General features: G+C 40.5%; 1 protein-coding gene across 14 annotated transcripts in view; it reads right to left on the reverse strand.

The window, feature by feature from the left end:
- USP6NL (USP6 N-terminal like) overlaps positions 1-21,905 on the reverse strand; it is a 200,877-nt gene that overhangs the window by 50,073 nt on the left and 128,899 nt on the right. For all 14 annotated transcript variants that reach the window (XR_013928898.1, XR_013928899.1, XR_013928900.1 and 11 more), the window contains one exon: positions 1-11,168. This exon is cut by the window's left edge. Coding sequence is in view for 6 of the 14 variants with exons in the window: in XM_080392035.1 (XP_080248161.1) it covers positions 9,733-11,168 (1,436 nt within the window). In the remaining 8 variants the exon portion in view is untranslated. The remainder of the gene's footprint in view (positions 11,169-21,905) is intronic.

Genomic DNA, 21,905 nt, shown 5'->3' on the forward strand with positions numbered 1-21,905 from the left:
CAACCTTTGCTGTGCCTCTGTGGCTGGTGGCTTCTTAGCTGGCACCATTAAGAGCAGTGTGATCAGGATGGGCAGGGTGCAGTGTGACAGAGGACCACGGTTCCTGGACCACCTGTGCCTGACAAGCGGAGGGTGGGCTGGTAGCAGAAGGGGCTGAGAGCAAAATCGTGGCAAGGAAAGACTAAGCGGGGTTGCAGAGAGACTGAAAAACTGCTGCGAGGGGCAGACATCCCACGGCAACAACACTCTGTGGATGAGTGGGGCTGCTCAGAGCGAGCAATAACCCAGAAACACACGGCTGGGTTGACTTCAGTCCTGGAGGAAAAGACCTGCACAGGAAGAGACTTAATGGGCAAGGCCAGGGAGCACTTAAATATTGAAGAATGCTCTTCATTGCTTTGAATTCCAATTAAGATAATTAAGTATTCTACCTGACATTCTAATAAAGCTTTTTGAATTCAAAAAGCCATTCTCATTTTCTTTTGTAAGCTCGCTGCAGTGAGAGTTCAGGTATAGCCACCTCAGAGCACCACCAGCATCCTATAGGTCTAATTCAGCTCTGAGCTCGTAGAAAGACAAAACAGCTAGTGACTGAAACACAATGCCTCAAGCCAAAAATAAGTCTGAAAGGTCAGACCTATCACAAAATGATCGGGTAAATAAGAATTTGAGAAATTCTCTTTGGCAGAACAAAGTGCAGTTACAAAGATACCTTAGGAATTAAATACTGCAAAGCACAGGAGACACCTTACATCTTGTTAGGCTCACAAGCAGCCTTTTTCCAAGCACAGGCAAAAAAGCAGACGGAATTTTTCCCTAAGAGTTCCCATCATTAACAAATGGAGCTAAAAACAAAAGGGCTGCAGGTTTTTCTTACAAACAACTCCAGAAAAGAAGCATCAGACAGAAGATGCAGGGTGGGCAGGTTTTCTGAAGTGGCTCAGCTATGGGCTAATGGTAAAACTGGGCATCCGCTAAACACGAAGTATCTGAAGATAGGATTTCTTCCATGCCTTTGTAAGCAATTTGGACATTGGCTCCTCAAATTCTACGAAGAACAGTGGGTGCTAAATCACCTGAAAAGTTGGACACAAGCTCTTTGACCCACTTCAGTCATTTAAAATAATTAGACCCAGCTCCCTCACAGGAGTACCGTCACGGAGAGTGCTCTTCCAGTGCTGCATAAACATCGAGTGTTTGCCGTATGGCTGGAAACAACTCCAATGCCATGGCACTTGACTGCTACTGTATTGCTTAAAGAGAAAAGAAATGCAAGACAGGAGGAGTTCAGGCAGTTCACCTTCCTTATTTCGAATAAAAAAAAAAAACTTAAAAATTATTTATAGCCCCCCTCCAGCAACCTCTGTAGCTTGTGGTTTAGGCTTGTAGGTGGAAAGACAGTCTACGGGTTTACCTCTGGAGATATCTACTGCGGTGGCAGACTTGTCAACTAAGATTTCACTGAACCTCCTCCAGCAAATGGTGCACAAGTGGATTAGTCCTTCTGCAAATGGTACTTGGATGAGATACCACAGGTAACTTAAAAAACAAGCAAGTCCAGTCCAACTACCTTATCAGTAGCTGCCAAGTCATTTCAAAGGTATAGCTGACTATCTTTGGATGGGTAGTTAAGTGATTTTCCTTTATTAATCCCACCTGATGACAATTAGAAGTCATGGAAGTTTGGCTTCCCTCCTACAAGCCCCATTAGTCCAGCTGGAAAGGAAATTTGAGATCTCTGTTTGGGTCACTCTGAATGTCAGAACATGACTCACTTCTAAAAGGGCAGGTAGACAGGGGAGTCTGTCCTCAGAATTAATAATAAAGTAATTATCAGGGTTGCACAAAACGTTATTCTGGAACTTGAAGGCCTCTGTAAGAAACCACTTAAATCAACAGGGAAAAACACCACCCAACCAACCCTACTGAGTATAACAAAAGGGTTATAATAAAAGTGATCTGCTTATGTGCACAAAATCACAAGTCTGAAAGCATTTCAAAGCCTTTCAGACATAACATTTACAATGATAAATGTGTGCACAGTGTGGCACCCCACCCATTCACTGAAGTCATGCCTTTTTTTTTTTTTTTTAATAATGGCACTTAAAGAGCAAAACTATTTTCTTCCCTGCCCGAAGTTTTGCCATCAGAACTTTTCTCTGTGGGGAGCAGACAGAGCTTCAGAACTTCCAGCACGTCAAGTCTGCAGATGTTTAAGCCAAGGAGAATTTATGGTCTTCCCCTCTCTGTTACCGTTTGCAATAATTTGGACAGAGCAGAGAGGTGCAGGAGAAGATGGTGCTGCAAAAATTGAGTATGCCCTTAAGCTTTGTCACAAAACAAATAAGCAAACAAACAAAAAACCCCACCCCACAACCAGCACCCAGGAGGAGCTGCGAACACTTAGAGGAGGCAAGGGGATCATTTCTTCCACTGCGAGATTAGGCATGCTTAACAGAAATTGAGCATATTAGTAAAACAGCTGCTGCAGGCAGGATGTATGCTGCCGACCTGGCTGCACAACTGCATGGCAAAAAGAAAACCCGAGGTTAACGCTACATTTTTACACGCTATGTAGCAAAATCCCAATTTACAACATCAAAACCACTGAGGTATAGGTCTGCACAATGGATGAACTCCAGCAGCTATAAATGACTTTCTATAGCTAGGAGACTATTCTTTTTGTAGCCACTGTATGTGATGAAATATTTAAGAAGAGCACTGCCCTCAGCCACCCAATAAAGACTGGCTTGGTCCTTTGTGCTGGCCAGCAAAAAGATTGCAAACCATGGACATATCTCCCACTCAAGCAAGGTATCGCCGAGGGAAAATACTTAGCACGCCACTTGTCATGCCAGTCCTTCCAATTAACTGGGTAATATATAATAAGTGCCTATACGACTTCTCACAATACAGGTGTTTCATACTCTAAAGAACAGCACAACAACCAGACAGACCTTTATAAAGTTATCGGCATTGGCTTTTATGCTCGCATGTGCCATTCTGTTTTATAGCCTCCAAATCATGTAATTTTATCCTTTTCCAGTGATTTCTCCAAAGCAAAGTGACAGTGCTCCAACTTGAAGACAGACTTTGGGATGGACCGGAGAATGCAATGAATTGATATGGAACAGGTAGCCCACGACAAGGTGACATAAAAATTGGAAAGGAAACCATTTACTGGAGTAGCAAACAGGTGGACATCTCTACTGGAACTGAAATAACTGTGAAGGAAAAAATCTGACACAGTAAAACCTGGGGAACAGAAGGGGACAGAGCTGTGAAGGGTATCAGGAGATACAGACATAAAGTTTGAACAAATGAAGGATGTCTGATGCCCAGAGCATTAGTTGACATCAAATAAAGGTCTTTAACACAGCCACTTTCTTTAGACAGTGAAAGGTTGATTGGCAAGTTGCCTCTAAGGAAGAATGAGGCCAAGAAGACTGTCTTAAAACCACTTAAAAAATACAGCGATACCCAGTTTGTTCTAGGTTACCTTTACAGACCTCGTGTCCAGTAATTGGAAACCTGTTGACTTGCAGAATGGACCCAACTCCTCCTCCGCGACACAGCTCAGCCAGGGTATTGCTTGACTTTCAGAGGAAAAAAACCTGGGGCTGGCCAGACACAGGCTTTGTACTGAACTCCCAACTCCAGCCTGAAATATTAAGGCACTTGAACATTACCACTTTTGAAAACCCAGCCCTTTTGCTTTTAAGCTTTGTGAGTTTCAGTATAAAAACACACATTACTCATGGATTCCAGTAGAGTCCTCAGCCAGTAAAGCTTTTCTGCTTACACGTATTGCAAACCCCCAGTTTTGACAACTGAGCGCCAACTTGCCAGAAAACGCCACCCAGCCTACCTGATGGTAGTACCGAAAATCACTTCCTACCTCTGGTGTCACTCTCAGTGACACACAGCCACTCCATCAACTGAGTTCTCTGGGGAAAAACTCTGGGAATAGGCAGACCTAAAAAGGTGGTGCAGATCAGACAAAATAATCTAACAGAGCTTTTTTTTATAAAAAAAGAGATTGTGATTTTTTTTTCGTAAGGGACAATACTGCAAATGATTCTAGAAGATACTGTGGAACTTACAAACACAATCCTCAAAGTGGATGGTTTGTGCCAGAAACCAGCTCTCGGCCCCCTATGGAAGGAGTACAGGCACCCCAGCTCAAAGCATAGGCTCCAATTCTCTGCCTCATCTCATTTCAAGCAGAAAATCTAACAAAAGCAACGTATTATCGGGAAACAAGGGGGTATTTACCTAACCAAATCAAGCATGTTGTAGCTACATCTGACCTACTGCCAGTCTGAGCTGGCACATTTCTGTGGCACACACAGCATTTTGCAAAAAATGCTTGACTGGCCCTGCGTGTAATACAGCTTTTGTTGCTTGGTACTGAGTAGAAGGAACCTATGACTTTGGATGGTAGAGACTGTACAAGTGCCTCCACGCTACAGCATCCTTCACCAATTGCAAAATTAAATTGCTTTTTGTCAGAAAAAACAAAATCTTACCAAAGAATTTCTGACTGACTATGACATTCAGAGTATAAATGGTTTGGTGGTTGGTTTTTTTGTGGTTTGGTTGTTTTTTTTTTTTTTAATTTGCACATTGTCTGGAGGGATGAACAGCTGAAAAGGCAAACAGTAACCTCTGATACTAGCTGCTTCATCATGATCCAAATGAACAGCAGAAACAGCGGCAAAAAAGCATCACAACATCTCTGAAAAACATTAGTTGGAACATCATCAGAGTAAGCGAGGAGACAAAAGGATCAAGCACAGCTCACCTTGAGAAGGCCAACAACAAAATCAATAAAATAAACATTTTTTTTTTAAAAAAAAGGCAAGAAAGAAAAGCCAGGACAAGATACGTTCACTTTCAAACTATTCAGAACGTGTAATTTTGGATCTTCTCAAAGCAACATTGATTTCCTACTAACATATTAACTCCACAAGCACAAAGAAAGGCAGTCAGTGTTAGCAGAGAGACTCAGACCTCTCGGGAGAGGGACCTCCACATTCCCTGCTGCGGTAAGAAGTCCTCCTGGCACAAAGCAGCCAGAATATGGCTGCTTTCCCCATAAATCTGGTGTCTTTCCCCAGCACACCAGATTTAGCAACCATTTAAAGGCTATCCTGAAATGACTGCAATTGTATCTCCAATTTCAATTGCTGGCCTAGTCATTTCCTCATTGCAACTCTGCCATTAAAAGCATTTGGATTGTTTTAATATTGCCCAACAGAAAAAAAAAAAAAAAAACAAAACCAACCCCCATGCAGCAAACTATGCAGTAGCTTCATGCCATCTAAAGAGGAGCCTAGACTATACTTGGTTAAGTAACTGTTAAACTGTAACTATGCTACGTTTACAGAGCTTTACAAAAATGCAGCATTTAAAGGACTACAAAAAAAAATAAATTATATTTTCCTCTCACTGAAGTATTGAAAGCAGAATGTACTCTGCTGGAAATGAAACGGTGGGCGTTTGATGGTGTATTTTAAATAGTATTCCTCTTTGTGCATGCAGTGTAATGCCACCCAAGGGGGAGATTAAAAAAAAGTCTGTAATTTGCAAGTCCATTTCAAAGTCATACTGAGGATGATGCAAAATTCAGGATAGGATTCTTGAGAGAAATCTCCCTGGAAAATGTGTATGTACCTCAGGGAAGCTTTGGATTTGCTTCCCCACACTGGAAGGCTGTTCTGTTTTTCGACATTTCAGTGTTGCTTACTCTTTGCATCTAATTTTGGAATTCTAGAGTTGTTTATTACAAAGGTGTATCCTTGAGTGACAACACTGTATTTCTCTTCTGCAACCTCCAAGATTTCTAAAAATCCCTTACTATTAGTCTTGAAACTTTTATTGGTAGTGAGGATATAGCAGTCACTCTTTACCATAAGGGATTAATCCTGCCGTCAGCTATTATGGAGGTAACCGATATTTACATGTGTGAAAAACAGGATTGCCCACGCTGGTCTGATCATTCTCAAACAACCGCAAACAACATCATGCTTTAAGGCTTTAGGTAGTCATCAGCAGGGATTAAGAGGGAATGCTCTCCTTAACAGACTTCTGGCTAAATGGGTTTTCTCTTTCCTAAGTGTCACCTCCCCTGAAGGGTTACAGGCTGGATCTGGGAAGAAGAAAAGGGCAAGATTATTTTTCTGAGTTCGGATTCTCTTCCTTAGGTGTCCGTGTGAGTGGATGCTTAGATTCAAACTCAACACCAAATGTGATGTCAGGAAAGAATCTCCCCCTGGGTCAGATGAGGAAGGAGCAGGGACGGCTTCTATCTTTGCTTGAAGTGCATAACATGGCTTGATTACAGAGATAAGCAACTTGATCATGCAATCACATACCACTCATCAAAAAGGTTAGAGTGCCAGTGATACTGCAATCCTTCCCCTCTTTTTCCCACAACCACAATTTGTACTGCAGAACACTGAAGTGCTTCAATCCAACAGTGAAACCTTTAGATTTAATCTAGCATGGCATCAGAGTGCGAGAAAAGCAACCACAGAAGAACACAGCACATACCTAAGTGATTTCCTTTTTCTCTCAAATTCTCATTAGCTTGATTTCACTTGATTTCTGCCATACAGAAGTTAGATGTCTTCCCTTAGTCGTCTGCATTAGTGGAGAGAGTGTTGCATTAATCACTCTCCAAATCCCGACCTTGAATCTTTCTCACTAACCACAAGGAGAGCCATGACAACTAACTTGGACGAGAAACCTACAGTTCATATAGCTCAAAGCAAGCAAATTTTGGAAAAAATATGAAACCATAGGAAGAAAAATGTCTCAAGTATTTTATGTTGATACTTAGTGCTTGAATGTTTTCAGACCAAAGAAAACAGTGACAGAAAAGCTCTTATGAAGATATTTAATCCATTACACCAAGATGATTCCCTCTACCAGCAAGAAACTGGCACAGCTGTGTCTCACTTTGCATCGAGGGGGGTTTTGTTACTGGTATGAATGACAGATTTGAATCTGGCAGTACTTTCAGTCTGGTTTGTCCAGCTAAATGAAGATAAAAGTGTATTTTGCACTACAAACAGATGACGTGGCACTTTTTTTTTTTTTTTTTTTTTTTTTCAAAAAAAGCTCTATACCATCCTCTAAACATGTAAGACACAGCAGCTAGACTATTATTTTACACTTTGATCAATGCAACTCTGCAAGTCTCCCATGCCAATAATTATCCTCTTTTGAATTGGTGTTTGGTGAGATTATTAGAACAAAACCAGGAAATTATAACCACAGTTTATACTCCTAGCTTTCGCAAAATATAGGTTAAGGTTTTGCAGTGTAGGAAACTATAATCAATAATCTTGCTGCTTCTTTAGTAATCCAAAAGCACTATCTAGATTGTAGCTGTATTGCTTAGTCTAAAAATTAACATGTACAAATTAAATAGGACATATGTCAAATAGATGTATAGACACAGTATTCATATATGAAAAGTAATTATTTGTGTTAAGAACAAAAGTCCAGTTTTGAGCTACTCAATTAAGAATAAAGACAAACAATATAAGCTTAATTATTATTATTTTAACATGTTAAAAATACAGTCACATCAAAATAGGATACACAGTTATAAAACTGTTGCAGATGACATAAGAAAATAGTGTGTATATATTTTATATATAAAAATCTACAGTATTTACTAATGCTGATACGTATTTTGGAGCCTTGTATTGCTTGCACAAATGAATTGTACAGCTTTGTTATGAATTACAGAACCACCATTAAACACTGAGATTATTACACTTAGCCACAATATTATATACATATATTTCTAAGCTGCTGTAAGCAATCAGAACTAAGGTAAGCCCAACTCATATTTGCCTTCACAAGTTCAGTTTAGGGTTTCAGTGTAGTGTTTTGCTACTATTCGCTGCAGTTGGCAATTTTTAAAATATAAAATTGCCGAGTTCATTAAAAATTACACCAGACATTATATACACAAAAAAGTTTTTTGAAATATACTAAGTAAATGTTATTTCCATTTGTAAAAATTGTTTTATTTCTGTACCTTAAAACTTAAAGAGCCAACCTGCAGCAATAATAGGCACTAAAGCTCATTCTTCAAAAGAAATAAAATAAAATAAAATTCAATTTCTATTGTTCTCAGTTAACAAATCTTACAAAAAAAAAAACCAACCCCAAGACACCTTCCAAACTAACCAAAACTGGTGTTGATACCAATGTTTGGTACAAATGTTAGAAAAATGTCTCTGTTAAGCACTCCAAGGACCTCTTCTGGCAAGATGATCACCTGCCTCAGCCCCACTGGTTTCACTGAGGTCAGCGCCTTCAGCACTTCCCGCACGGCACCCAGCAGCTCGCAGGACCACATCCTGACTCTGCCACTTAACCTGCATTTTCCTTCCACCCCCAATTCACAGTCAAGGAAAGGAAAACATGAAGTAGAAAAGGCTGCAAACACTAATTAAAAATACTTGCATTACTGGGAGTTTAACCTTCCTATTAACAGTCGGGATCATTGTAGTGTAAAGCACCACACTGTCTCTCAGCAGCCTGGTAGCACAGCAGCGCATGCCCAATCACAGACACGAACCTACCAGCTCTTTTGGGGTAAAAAAGGGCAAAAAAAAAAAAAAAAAAAAGAATTGACATGACAAAGCTTAAGAGAAGGGACACTGCATTACTCACACACCTCAGGGAATTGAGCTCTGACCAAATCTCGGACTCCTGCGTGTACTTCACAGGAGTGTGGAGGAGCTGGTCATTCTCTGATACCTGTGAGATTTGGCCCTGCAACCAGTTTCATTTGACACCACAGCACGGCAAAAAGCAAAGAGTGCAGCACCATTTCTGTATCTGGCATTACTCTTGCTGTGCTCCAATATTTTGCATATAGGACAACATTCTGAAGGTAGATTTGGGTGAGAAGGTAAAAATTACTCACTTTCAATGCACCTAAAAAACTAAACACTGCCCTGAATTTGAAGCACCATTTGTTAGCCAGACTGGAGAGACATTTTTGGCTTTCTGCTTCTGCCTGCCTGCTCCTTCTTGCTGAGGAAAATGACAAACAGTAGTCAAAGGAGAGGAAATGAACTGTCACGTAAGATTAAATTAATAATCCCAAAGCATCTCTCCTGCCCAGAACAGATACTGGGATGCTGAGGCAGCTGTATAAAAATGACAGAAAATCCCATTCAAAATGAATGGTTTCTCAAATAAATTACAAAGAAAAATTAACATGAAATAAAAGTACTTCACAAGCTTTGCACAAAGTTAAATGCATTTACATTTGAACTCTCTAACTCTTTTCCATACGCGTTTGTGTAGTATAAGTGCACACCTGGCGCTGCGCACATGCATCTACAGTGCATTAACAATGTCAGTCAAAATAAAACTTGTAAATGTGTTACAGGTTTTAGGCAGACAGATTGTAACCCAAATTATTTAAATGTAAGGAACAATGACAGTATTAACCACATGGCGCGTATGATCTTATTGCTTTTTTATGTGCATCAGATCACTTTCAACAGCTTCAATGCAAGCCTAAGAACTCAACTACCCTTCAATGAAAGCCTGAAACATCCTTCGTAGTAGTGTTGTTCTTTTTGAGACTCGTGTGAACTGTCTGCATTTCATAGAAGAACTGAGGTGGACTACTACTAACACAGCAATGTTTATCTGGTTTTGATTCTTGCCATTTTACTAAGTACAGACAGATTCTCAGAGAAGCACGGATTCATGCATAGACAATCCATCGTTTCTATTTCGATAGTGCTGGGCTTGAGCTGATGGGCTTGAATATTGGTATTGCGGTGAATCATGCTCTTCAAAGTTTGGGGAAGTTCTGTATCTTATTGGACTGTCCACAGAAACAGCAGGAAGACTATGGTCTTGAAAAGGCGTTGACTGAAAATTCTGGTATTTCTGGAAATTATCCAAGTGGCCTTTGTTAACGTCTTGGCTCCAGGGCTGCCTGTAGGGTTCATGTCTGTAAATATATGCAGCATCTGGCCACTTTTTATCTTCTGGTAAATAATCCACTGGAGGGATTATGAATTTGACACCTGCAGGAGGCCTTGAGTTGCTGGTGTAAGCATCGACAGGGGCTACTTCTACCTGACCAGGGGTTGGTGAAAGAGGATTTTGGCGACTGGCAGGATAGGAATTCATTTGTAGTTTATCTGGAGAATAATCTACTGAAATAAAAGAACCATACAGCCTACCAGAAGGGCTGGTTCGATTCCCATGGTAATGCAGAGGTACAGAACTTGTATTGCCTATACTGGAAACATGCTTTGGAGAATTTCCACGGTACGTAGGTGGATTACTATAACATGGCAGTGGGTGTTTTACATTCAGTCCATGAGGTGGTCCATCAGCTTGTGATGGGTATTTTGGAGATCTGGGTTGTGAAGTACATGTGTAACTACTGGGTATTTTTAATGGAGTTGGTATTTTTTCAGTTTGCTTTCTTGGACTATTGGAATATGTTACATGCCTAGGGCTCTGTGGACGAGCTCTCTCAAGCATATCTTCAACAAGATTCTCATTCTCAACTTCCGGAACATTGTCATACTGCGATGCATTAGACCCTCGCTTACCTTCGTCAGCATCCAAAACCCTCATCTTTTGCTTTACATTCAAAGGTTGCGTTTCTCCAGGACTTGGTGGCGGGCCTGAAACTGAATGGTTTATTTGCCTTCCTTTCACCTCTGCAGTAAGTTTCATGGTCTTTTCAATTATTCTGATGTCAGACGGTTTATTCCACTTAGGTATAAATTCCCTTCTTGTATTTGAAGTAGCGTTAGAATTTTGATTAGCAGCTGCATTATTATATTGTCTGGAGCTGTCTTGCTCTGTTGGCTGAGGCTTTCTTCTAGTATCTACCTCGTTCTTCGGCATACTACTTTGTGTCTCTACTGGTCGAGCCTTCTGCTGTTTTAAGGAAGGTTTCTTTTCCAGTGAATTAATTCTTTTTCGGTTATTTGGTGAACTTTCTGGTTCTTCCCCTGGGATTGGTCTCCTCTCTGTCCTTCTTGTTGTTTCTGTACCCGTGCTGTTCTGTCCATTAAGCACTGGAGTGGAGTTAAGCGTAGCAGGCTGAGGCCCTGATGGAATCTGCCCCAGTGGCTTCTTTGGAAATTCATCTTCTTTACCTAAAACAAGAATAATAATAACACAAATTCACCTTTGTACAGAAGTCTTGTTAGATCTGTTGGTCATGCAAGCAAAAGCACCTATTAACTCTACTACCTGGGCCTCTCTCTGGGTCACCATTCTGCTAAACACCTCAAAGGTTTTTGTGTATACTGACACAGAACAATGATTTTCTTTAGGCTCTCACCTCAACCAGTTACTCTCCTCTTCCTTTCTACAATTGATACAATCTTTCCAAACATTTGCTCATTCACGACACTGGTGCAAAAGAAATCATTTCCCTGGATGACATTTTGGGTACAATAACCACTCTGTATTTAACCCTCCTCACATCGTCCCCGTCACATTAAGTAAACTACTTTGTCCACTTTAAAAATCCTTCCCAATATCCCTCTTCCCATCTATTGTCTTCCATCCATTCTTCCATTCACTGATCTCTTAATGTTCACCTCTGGTAAGCTATACTATCAGCTCCTCACTCACATGCACAAACTTCCTAGCGGACATCTTTGAACTTTCACTTCTTTATTTGAGTGGAACTCCTCATTAACATCTGTGCAGTTAAGTCCTTGTTCCTCTTCAATCCCTGCCTAGAAATTTCATCTTCAGTATCAAAAAGCTACAGTATGACTAAAGGACTCTATGCAGAATCATATTTTTTTCAGTTCAGTTTTTTTATCAGTTATAGAACAACTAAGTAGCTAATACTAATACTGGCTATGTCATGATTCCAATGGAGTGTTCAAGGGATGAGCTTCCCTGAACACGAGGACATAATTTACAGAACTGGGATATGAATGGAAAGTATTCCCAGACTGGAGCTCAACACATCGCAACAGCCAGGGGAAAACACCAGTTATGTAGGCACCCTGAACAATCCACACTGCCACTACAGAAAGAACAAAGAAGTATTTCATTGCTTCATGGTGCTCAAAGTAATTTACATCAAATTTTCCACTGCAGTTTTCCTGCTTAAGTCAACGCCCTTCACATTCTCAGCCCAAGTCTTTTATTATATCCACTTGCATATAACTTATTTGTGTAATACATTACTTTCCCATTATAAGCAGAAAAGGTCACATGCTTGTCATTAAATGCGTTAATCTAAATTTAATTTATTTGATGTTCAGTATTTCCCCCAAATTAAAACAAACTTTAAAGTCAGCATGACCAAAGAAATCCTACTCATTCTGTATCTATCTATTAAGCAAAAGATCTGTTGTAAGGAGAATAAAAAAGAAATGGCTACCCTTGCTTAAGTGTTATGCAAAATTGGTTATAAAAAAAATAAAAACATCACTGTCAGTTACTTTGTTTAAGCCCTGCTTCTTCATAAAACAAGAACTGTAGAATCCTTCTCAATCATCAAAGATCATAAACTTAGCACCTCACTCTTTCTAGCTACTTGTAATTAAAATTCATCTCTATATGGGTTCACAGGAGCGAATACATACAAATGCCTCTATCCCTGACACGAGCGCTGTGGTTAGAAGTGAGCTATGTTCATTTTTACAGTCAATAGTATGAGTTCAATCTTTGATGACTGGTGCATGATAGAGATACACAGAGGAAAGCCAGCAGCCAAGGTCAGTATTATTTATTATAACAGCATAATAAACCACCATCACGGATCAGCTGCTATATAAACTAAATGAAAACTTACAGCTTGTGCCAGCTAGGACATAGCAAGAGGACAGCAGAGAAGAATACAGTGATGCCATGTGTCATGACAAGGTAACTAAATAAAAACAAACAAACCTTAACAGAAAGCCTTTTCTTGATTTTCAAAGTTTTCATGTAAGGCCAAAGGCCAAAAGGAAACCTAACCTTTCCTTTAAAAACACGTAATTTCAGAAACCTCTGTTTACATATAACAAACAGCCTACCCACACTTTCTGCAAAAAACCCTTCCATTTTTATTTCCCCCTAGTTATTCTCCGCTCAAGTATGATCATACAATTCTTCAGACACACAAACCTATGCCCTTACACTGAAGGTACTCACTGTCTGCCTTGCTACAACCTGGCAAAGGAAGATACTCATGCTGAGCCCTCTCCTCAATCACTTGTCCCCAAAGGGGAGATTCCACATGTTGTAACAGCTTACAGGATTACACACCTGGCACACTATACTCTCTGATGGAGAACACCTATGCAAATGGTTGCAAAACAGTGCAGCAGGTTACATGGTGGGGTAGGGCCTCAGTGTGAGGCTCCAACACATAGCTCTTGGAATTACAAGTGTTGTGGTTTGTTCTCCTTCACTATGGGGCCCCACTATCCACAAATCAGGCTAAAACCTGGAGTGTGGCTGTGGAGATTTGCATTCCCCAGCAGCACACCATCAGAAGAGCAGATGAGGGGACAGAGGAATGAGTTGCATGGATGCTGTAAACTGATGATTTAACAGCTCTGCAATATACCGTCTGGCGCACCAGCCTCTTCAAAATTGTTCTTTGTGGACAGCAATTCACTTTTTGAACTTGCTTCAGTTTGGCAAAAGGCATTTGTACCAATTAATTGCATTTGCATCCTCAACCATAGTGTCAGGCAAAGCTGAGGATTTCACCTTCTAAATAAAAGTGAATTTTGCCCTTAATAAATATTCCTGATACTGGAACTATATATTACAATGCTTTCAATCTTACTAATTTTGAGTGTCAAAATAGCAAGAAGTCTGAATTAAGAAACAACATTCAAAGTACATACTAAAAACTAGTCATCTAAATCATACAGAACTAGGCTTTATATGCTGCTAATCCACTTATAACCTCCAGGTGATCACAGTCACTAATGGGACAGTATAAGAAAATGGCTCCTCAACAGCTCTAAATTCTTTAATTTCTGTCCTTGTATGCAATAAATGCTTTAGAAAAATTATTTCTTTTCTTCCGTGCTTAAATTATGCAAAATATATATACACATACATAATAAAAACTGAAGACAAGGCCCTCTAGTAGCTGCAATGCTTCCTTCATTTGTACAAAGACATTAAAAGTATGAACTGATTTCCTTTCTTCCAGCTATTACTCTAAGAGCATACAGAGCAATATGAGATCCTTTGAAATATACTTGGTTGTACAATAAAGGTGAGTTTTGTGTGAGTTTGTGTTGTTTTTTTTTTTAATTTCACACACTTAAGGTTTCTTAATTACCATTAAGCTCTAATAAAACCCAAGTGAGAATACTGCAGGCATTTTTATTGAATTCTATCTGGGATGCTTTGAAGATTACTTTCTGTCATCTTTCCTTCACATGTCAGGGTAAAAAAATACACTACAACTAGGCGTATGTGGGCTGCACTGTCTAGGTGACGTATGCTATAACATGAATTACAGATGTAAAATGAGTATCAGGGAAGTTTTACCATGTCTGTTGTGAAACACTTAAAGCTTGATATTAATTCATGTACTGAGTAACAAGCAAAGCACTCCCAGACAATAGATCATTTAGAAGAAAAGCTCTGCATTCTAACAGCATGGTATTATGTTTATAGGCTGGTAATACTGAAGCATAATGCTTTCAGGGAAAACAAAAATATGGAACAATGAGTACGTATCGAAAGAGAGTCAGTGGGGAAAAGAAGAAATATCACTTTAAATCTTAGCCACAGGGCTGCCACAGAACTTTGCCTAACTCCACCTCAGACAGAAACAACTGACACAGCTTGCTTAATTAACCACATCTGCATGTGAAACTTCAAGAAAGGCCACACTGCTAGAGGTGCTCAATGCAGTAATCGAAGCTAAGCAGCGCAGGCCTTGTTCTGGTTCAGAAATGCTTGAGGTCTCATCACCTCCTGCCACAAAAAGCGCTGGAGGGAAAGGACTTGTGTTACACGGTCTATGATGCTGCAGCACAAAGACATCCTGCAAACTGGTCACCTAAAGGAAAACAGATCTCTTTTAAACTGGAAACCATAAAGTATACAGATCATACATAGGCACACACAGAGCCATCACTTCCAGTGGAACTACCAAGGACTTTAAAAACAATAAAAACTCTGAAGTTCAAAAAAAGCCCAGAAAATTAAACAAGTAGAGGATAACTTTATCTATCACCATGCACATTAATACAACAAGACACTCCTCAAATGCACAAACTAGCATGCAAACTGTGTCTATGAATGCTTTAAGCAGTCCACGATCCGTAATAATAGCAAGAAAACCATGATGCTGCATGCTGGCGAGAAAGAAAGAAGGTAATAAAAACAAAAAGCTGAGGAAAAAAACCCACAATACGAAAGCAAACAAAAGAAATAAAACCACAGCAAGCATCTCTGCCGTTAAGAGGTACACAAACAGCCTGCCAGAGAAGCATGCAAAAGCACCAGTTTTTCTTACAGCACGTATCTTTTACCTACCAATTTTCCACTCCAAATCTGCCTAAAGCCTCACGTGCAGGTCTCAGCCATCATCTCTTACTACGTCAGCTAAACTCACTGTTCAAAGTCCTCAGAGCTGACAAGAAGAAATTGTATTTGCATTTTTTCAAGGACATTCAACTGAATATCAGTTTGTGCTGTTGATCCAAAGTCTGAGTTAATTCACTTTCTAGACATACCTGCCTGGCTGAGAAATGGAGAAACTTTTGAATTCTGCAAGATTTATTTCTGGGACAAGTGCTTTTTCTATACATTCTATGATGTTTACACACAAAGTTTAAAAGCATTTTAAAACTAGAAATTAAGACAAAGCTGCCCAGTTCAGCTGCGATCGTTTGGGCAGCAACCTCTACAATCATCGAATGCGCCTTCTGAAGCAAGCTAGGCAATTAGATTTTTCCCAGGTTGCCAGTATTCGCATGAGATGCGGAACTAACCCTCATCCTTCTCTCCCTCTCTTTGTTCACAGGAACGAGTTCCTACACAGAGTTTAGTTACTGTTTTTTCCCAAAGACAAGCATAATAGTTTATATCAGAATTTACAGAGCTGGGACTATAGGATTTTCCCTTTTTCCTTTAGAAGAAACTAGTGATTTAGTTGGCTTGTATGCAGTATAGCATAAAACAAGCAAACAACAAAGAAAATAGGGAAAAAATGGGCGAGGAGGGAGAGAAATGGAAGCAGAGGGAGACAATTTGAGCAAAACAAGAACAATCAGGTGCTTGTTTGCTGCTGGTAAACATATTACTTGACATGAAAAGGAGCAAAGCAAATATGAGCAGATCTGACTGTTCCCAAAAAGATAAGACATTCAAGTCATATTAAAGAAAGTTTTAGTCTACTGCTGCTTCCTTTTAAGCCTCTTCCTGCTCTAACAAGTCTTGGTCACCACCCAGTGGAAGTCGATCTCAACTACAAGACCTTTACAGAAAATTGCTTCAGGAGGCACTAACAACCTCATGCACTGAATAGCAGACATATAATTGGAGTAAAGTGCTTTAAGTGCTCTCTCCAGTGAATAACAGGCTAGTCCTTAATTTCAGCACCAGAATACATGCACTTTGACTGTTCTAACACAATTTTCAAGGACGGTAATGGTCATAAAAACAACTCTTAAAATGACATCTTGATATTTTGTATTTACCCTCCGTCACTGATGTCCCGCCTTACTTCTTCAGTTTACAAGTCCAAAAGAATTTTGAAGAAATGTAATTGCCTGCAGTAGAAGCTCAAGCTGCTGTCTGAAAGTCAGCCCCTGCTCCGCCTCCTTTTATGCCATCATCAGCTGAGGAGTTAGTGAAATGAAATCTTGTCTGACAACTTGAAGGTAGAACAAAATACACTGGTTGCCCTTCTGAAGCTGTGTCACTTTGTAGTAGTGACAGTAAGGAAACCTTACTTTATAAACACCTGCACTTAGATAAACAATAGAAATGTTAACAAATCTGGTCATCAACCAGAGGATACAGATGGCCAGCTGTATGTCTGTAAGCTACCTTTGCAAAAAAAAAAAAGTTTCTAAAATTAAACACTCTGCTTTACATCCCTAATTCCACATTTTTTTCCAGAAAATAAACTTCCTTGAAAAGTCAGTTTGAAATAAGAATATGAACATGAGCAACGTAACTATCTGGATCATATTTTTAAAAAGCATGCAAGTTTTAAACAGTACAGGTTTTTAAATGATGCAAAGCCAATCTCTAAAACTGCTGAAAATAATATACTAATTATATTAGTATAGTTTGATATATTATTTTCTTCATAATATTGTAAAATACTTGTATCACACAAGAAACAAGGCAGAAAAATAAAGTTGATTAAAATATGAAGTGCATTGTATGAAATAGCTACTCATGTATTCTTCAAGCACAAGCGAAAAATCCAAAATTCCTCTGCAACAAAACACAACCAAAAGAGAGACAACATAAGAAACAGGAAAGTCAAGCTGACTTACATATTTCTATTGTTTTGGCTGTCAAAAGGTGCATTAACAGCAGAGAACAGACATTATTTAACAGATTATCAACCTAATACATTCTTCTCCAGCCACTGAGGAGTATTTAGACAGATATTTAAATAAAAGATACTGATAATAGATTTAATAAAATATACCTTGAAAGATAAATAGCAGATAAACACTTTAAAATTCATGACAAATGCAAGATTCAAACTTTACTAGTTTTCCCTGAATACAGAAAAGGCTGGGACAACTAGAAGAACTGAGTCAGACTTTAAAACTGCTGTTTCCACATACAAATATAGTTTAGATGATCACAAGACCAAGGGCAGATTCCAAATTTGCCAATACTGCTTTAGAATTAAGATACAAGACCTCTATCTCTGATTTAATACCTTCTCAGCTGCTGTAAATTCAATTAGACTTTCAGTGATAAAAATCCAACCCAGCACGCCTCTGCCCTCCCTTTTCAGGACATCGAAGTGCAGGTGATAAACCATCTCAAGAACAGACCTGAGAGCCTTCAGCCTTGAAGGTGGGCCTGTCTTGTTTATGAGACACTAATAATTTTCAGTCACGTATTTTTAAGTAGAATATGAAACTTTCACTGGTAAGCACTTTAATAAAGTCAGACATTATAAAACCGTATGTATTAATATACAAATATTGTTTATTATTAAACACACCATTATTTATGTAGTCCTGCAGCAGTAACTTACAGCAAAGCTGGAAGTTCTATCCGTATCTTGTGACCATTTAAAGAATTTTGCTGCTGTTTTAAATAACAGCCAAGGAAAGAATCTGCATCAAGAAAATTTGGAAATCAATGGCGTATACTGAGAAATATTCCTTTCACTATGCTCTAGACATCATCCTTGAATTAAGGATGAGACTGGCTGCTCTGCATCAGCTCTGTCTCCTTGAGACGAATGTAAGAGGGACATGCACCTGTTGGAGGATGCCCAGAGGAGGGCCACAAAGATGGTCAGAGGGCTGGAGCACCTCTGTGAAGACAGGCTGGGGCTGCTCAGCCTGGAGAAGAGAAGGCTATGGGGAGACCTTAAGAGCACATTCCAGTACCTGAAGGGGCCAACAAAGCTGGAGAGGGACATCTTAGCAAGGCCTGTAGTGACCGGACTAGGGGGAATGGCTTTAACCTGAAAGAGGGTAGATGAGATTAAGATAAAAGGAAGACATTCTTCACTGTGAGGGTGGCGAGGCACTGGCACAGGCTGCCCAGAGCAGCTGTGGATGTCCCATCCTTGGAAGTGCTTGAGGCCAGGTTGGACAGGGCTGGGAGCATCTGGTCTAGTAGAAGATGTCCCTGCCTGTGGCAGGGGGGTTGGAACTAGATGGTCCTTAAGGCCCCTTCCAACCTAAACCAGTCTGTGACATACAGGAATCATACAGATTTAGATAAGCGTGCTGTTCAGGAACCAGCTGTGGTATGGACACTCTTCATAACGTTCAGGCAATCCAGAAAATACCAACTACCTTTCCTACTAAACTCGCTTGAGGATATATGTCAGAGGAGAAATACCTTAAAGGACAGTTTCTACCATACAGCCTGCCTCTCTGAGGTCTTGATAACCAAGTGACTTGCCACTAAGAAGAGTGCTTATCCATACCATTTACTGTTCCCGTAGAATCCCTGGAACAAGGGATGCCTACCGTGGGTTTTGAGAACAGCACTTCAGTTGCAAGCCATCCTCTGAAGGTTATAGTTGCTAAGCACAGGCTATCCAATACTGGCCAGCAGTTAGACTAGAAATTGCCACAAAGAGGAATGAAAACCCATGGTCTGCTTTATGCAAAATAGCCCTAGTCTTGGCAAAAGCATTTCAGTGACATCCAAAATTAGCATGATCCGCTCAATGCCCATGTTCTGGCTGAGCACTGTAAGGGTTTTAGCACTGAGAAAGTGTTAAAAAAAGTCCCTTCCTCCCTCTGTGCTCTGAAGGGAACAAGCAGCATCCTTCATTTCATGGGAGAAGCCATGGAAGAAGCAAGCCAGAGAAAGCTACATCAGGCATAAGCAGACATACACTTTCAAGTAACACAGAAGTTATTACCTCCTTTAATATCATACTGCAGCTTACCCTACTAGGGCAGGAAAATCTATATAGCCTAACAAAGGATGCCAGATGGAAAATTCCACTGAGCTTAATTAGCTCACTGCTATTCCTGGATGATTGATACTGATGCGACTGTAAGATGAAGATTTTTTTCTTTTTTTCTAATGTGTGTTTTTACTTTAGTTTTTACAGGTGTAATTGTTGTTCACTGAAAAAAAAAAAAGTACAAGACAGGAAGTAGTGCTTTGATTCCAAGTGAGAAAACTAAAACACTCTTTTCTCACGCTACAGTGGATACTTACATAAACAGTCACTTTTTTGTGTATTGTTGCACGACATATAATGGTTTCATAAGTTTTACATGAAATTAGAAGAAAAATGGTAACAAGAGGCTGAAGGTAGTAAAGATCAGACAGACACGTGTATTAGGTTTGTGTGACAAGGTTTTTGGTAGTGGGGGGCTACAGGGCTGGTTTCTGTGAGAAACTACTAGAAGCTTCCCCTGTGTCTGATAGAGCCAGGGCCAGCTGGCTCCAAGATGGACCTGCCACTGGCCAAGACCGAGGCCATCAGTGACAGTGGTAGCACCTCTGGGACAGCTTATTTAAGAAGGGGGAAAAAGTACCTGTGCAACAGCAATTGCAGCCAGAGAGAAGAGTGAGACTGTGTGAGAGCAGCAGCCCTGCAGCCACCCGGGTCAGCGCAGAAGGGGCAGGGGGGGCTCCAGGCACCAGGAGCACAGATTCCCCGGCAGCCCACGGTGAAGCCCCCAGCCAGGCAGGCTGTGCCCCCAGCCCAGGGAGCCCACCGGGGAGCAGATCCCCACCTGCAGCCCATGGGGGACCCCAAGCCCGGACAGGGGGTGCCCAAAAGAGCTGTGACCCACAGGCAGCGGTGCTGGGGCAGATCCGGGCAGGGCCTGTGGCCCCGTGGGGAGAAGAGCCCGTGCTGGGGACCCTGCGGGGGACCCGTGCTGGAGCAGTTCATGAAGAGCTGCAGCCCATGGGAAAAACCCACGTTGGAGGAGTTTGTGGAGGACTGTCTTCCACAGGAGGGACCGCATGCTGGAGCAGAGGAAGAGTGTGAGGAGGAAGGAGCAGCAGGAGCAATGTGTGATGAACTGACCACAACCCCCATTCCCTGTCCCACTCTGCTGTTTGTCAGGGAGGAGTCAGAGAAGTTGTGAGTGAAATTCAGTCTGGGAAGAAGGGAGGGGTGGGAAGAAGGTATTTTAAGATTTGATTTTATTCCTTATTACCCTACTCTGATGTGATTGGTATTAAATTAATTTTTCCAAGTCAAGTCTGTTTTGCTCATGACAATAACTGATGAGTGATCTCCCCATCCTTATCTCAAGCCAGGAGCCTTTCATTACATTTTCTCTCCCCTGTCTGTTTGAGGAGGGGAGTGATAGAACAGCTTGGTGGGCACCTGGCATCCAGCCAGGGTCAACCCTCCACGACACGTGAGCAAAGCTGAATGTCTAGAGAATGCTGAGAATCTGCAGAAAAACATTATTGCCTGAAGACAGTGATTAGTAAAACCAAAATGAATATCAGAGTGGGAAAAGAAACAAACAAAAATATCAAAGGCTTGTGAAATTCATATGAAGAACAAATGAGGCAGCCTCACTCAACTAGAAATAACAGCAAATAAATCAGCTAGATTTCCAAGGATTAGGTTGAAGGTATTTTATATTTATTTTGTGAAATGTTAAGTAAAGTTCCTATTTACCCCTGGCAAAAATATACCACACATAGAGGCTTTCCCAGGATACTTTGAAATAAAAAAGAAAAAAGCTCAGTTCCTCATCCAGCACCAAGATACACACTTTTGGCTTTGCTTTTCCTGTTTCAATATTAAATCTCCCTTACTCGTGTTGGAAAAGAAAAAAAAAGACAAGAAAAAAAAAAGGCATTTTATTGTGGTTTATGTTGCTTTAGCTATCCAAAAGAAAGAACCAATATGGCTCAAAACAGTTACCATCCTGTCAGCTAGTCGTATCTGAAGGTACTCTGAAGTGTACAAAGTATGAAACCCAACAATTTGCTTGCCAAACTGTCTCAGCAAGAAGATACGTTCCTTACCCTTTGCTGTTGGTCTCCAAAAGAAGACTCCTCATGCCTCCCACTTTCTGTTACTGCATTGCAAGGTGGATAGCTCTTATGTCACCTAAAGCATCCTTTAATTTTCTGTGAAAATCTGGTATTCTCAAACAAAATTTCACTCGAAGGCATTTTACATTCTCCCAAAAGAGAGGCCTTAAAATGGAGTTTCTGCCTTCTCCCTGCTGCCCGCCCCGCCCCCCCCCCCCCCCCCC

The sequence above is a fragment of the Falco punctatus genome (assembly GCF_963210335.1).
Source record: "Falco punctatus genome assembly, chromosome: 6".
In the NCBI taxonomy this organism is placed as follows: domain Eukaryota; kingdom Metazoa; phylum Chordata; class Aves; order Falconiformes; family Falconidae; genus Falco; species Falco punctatus.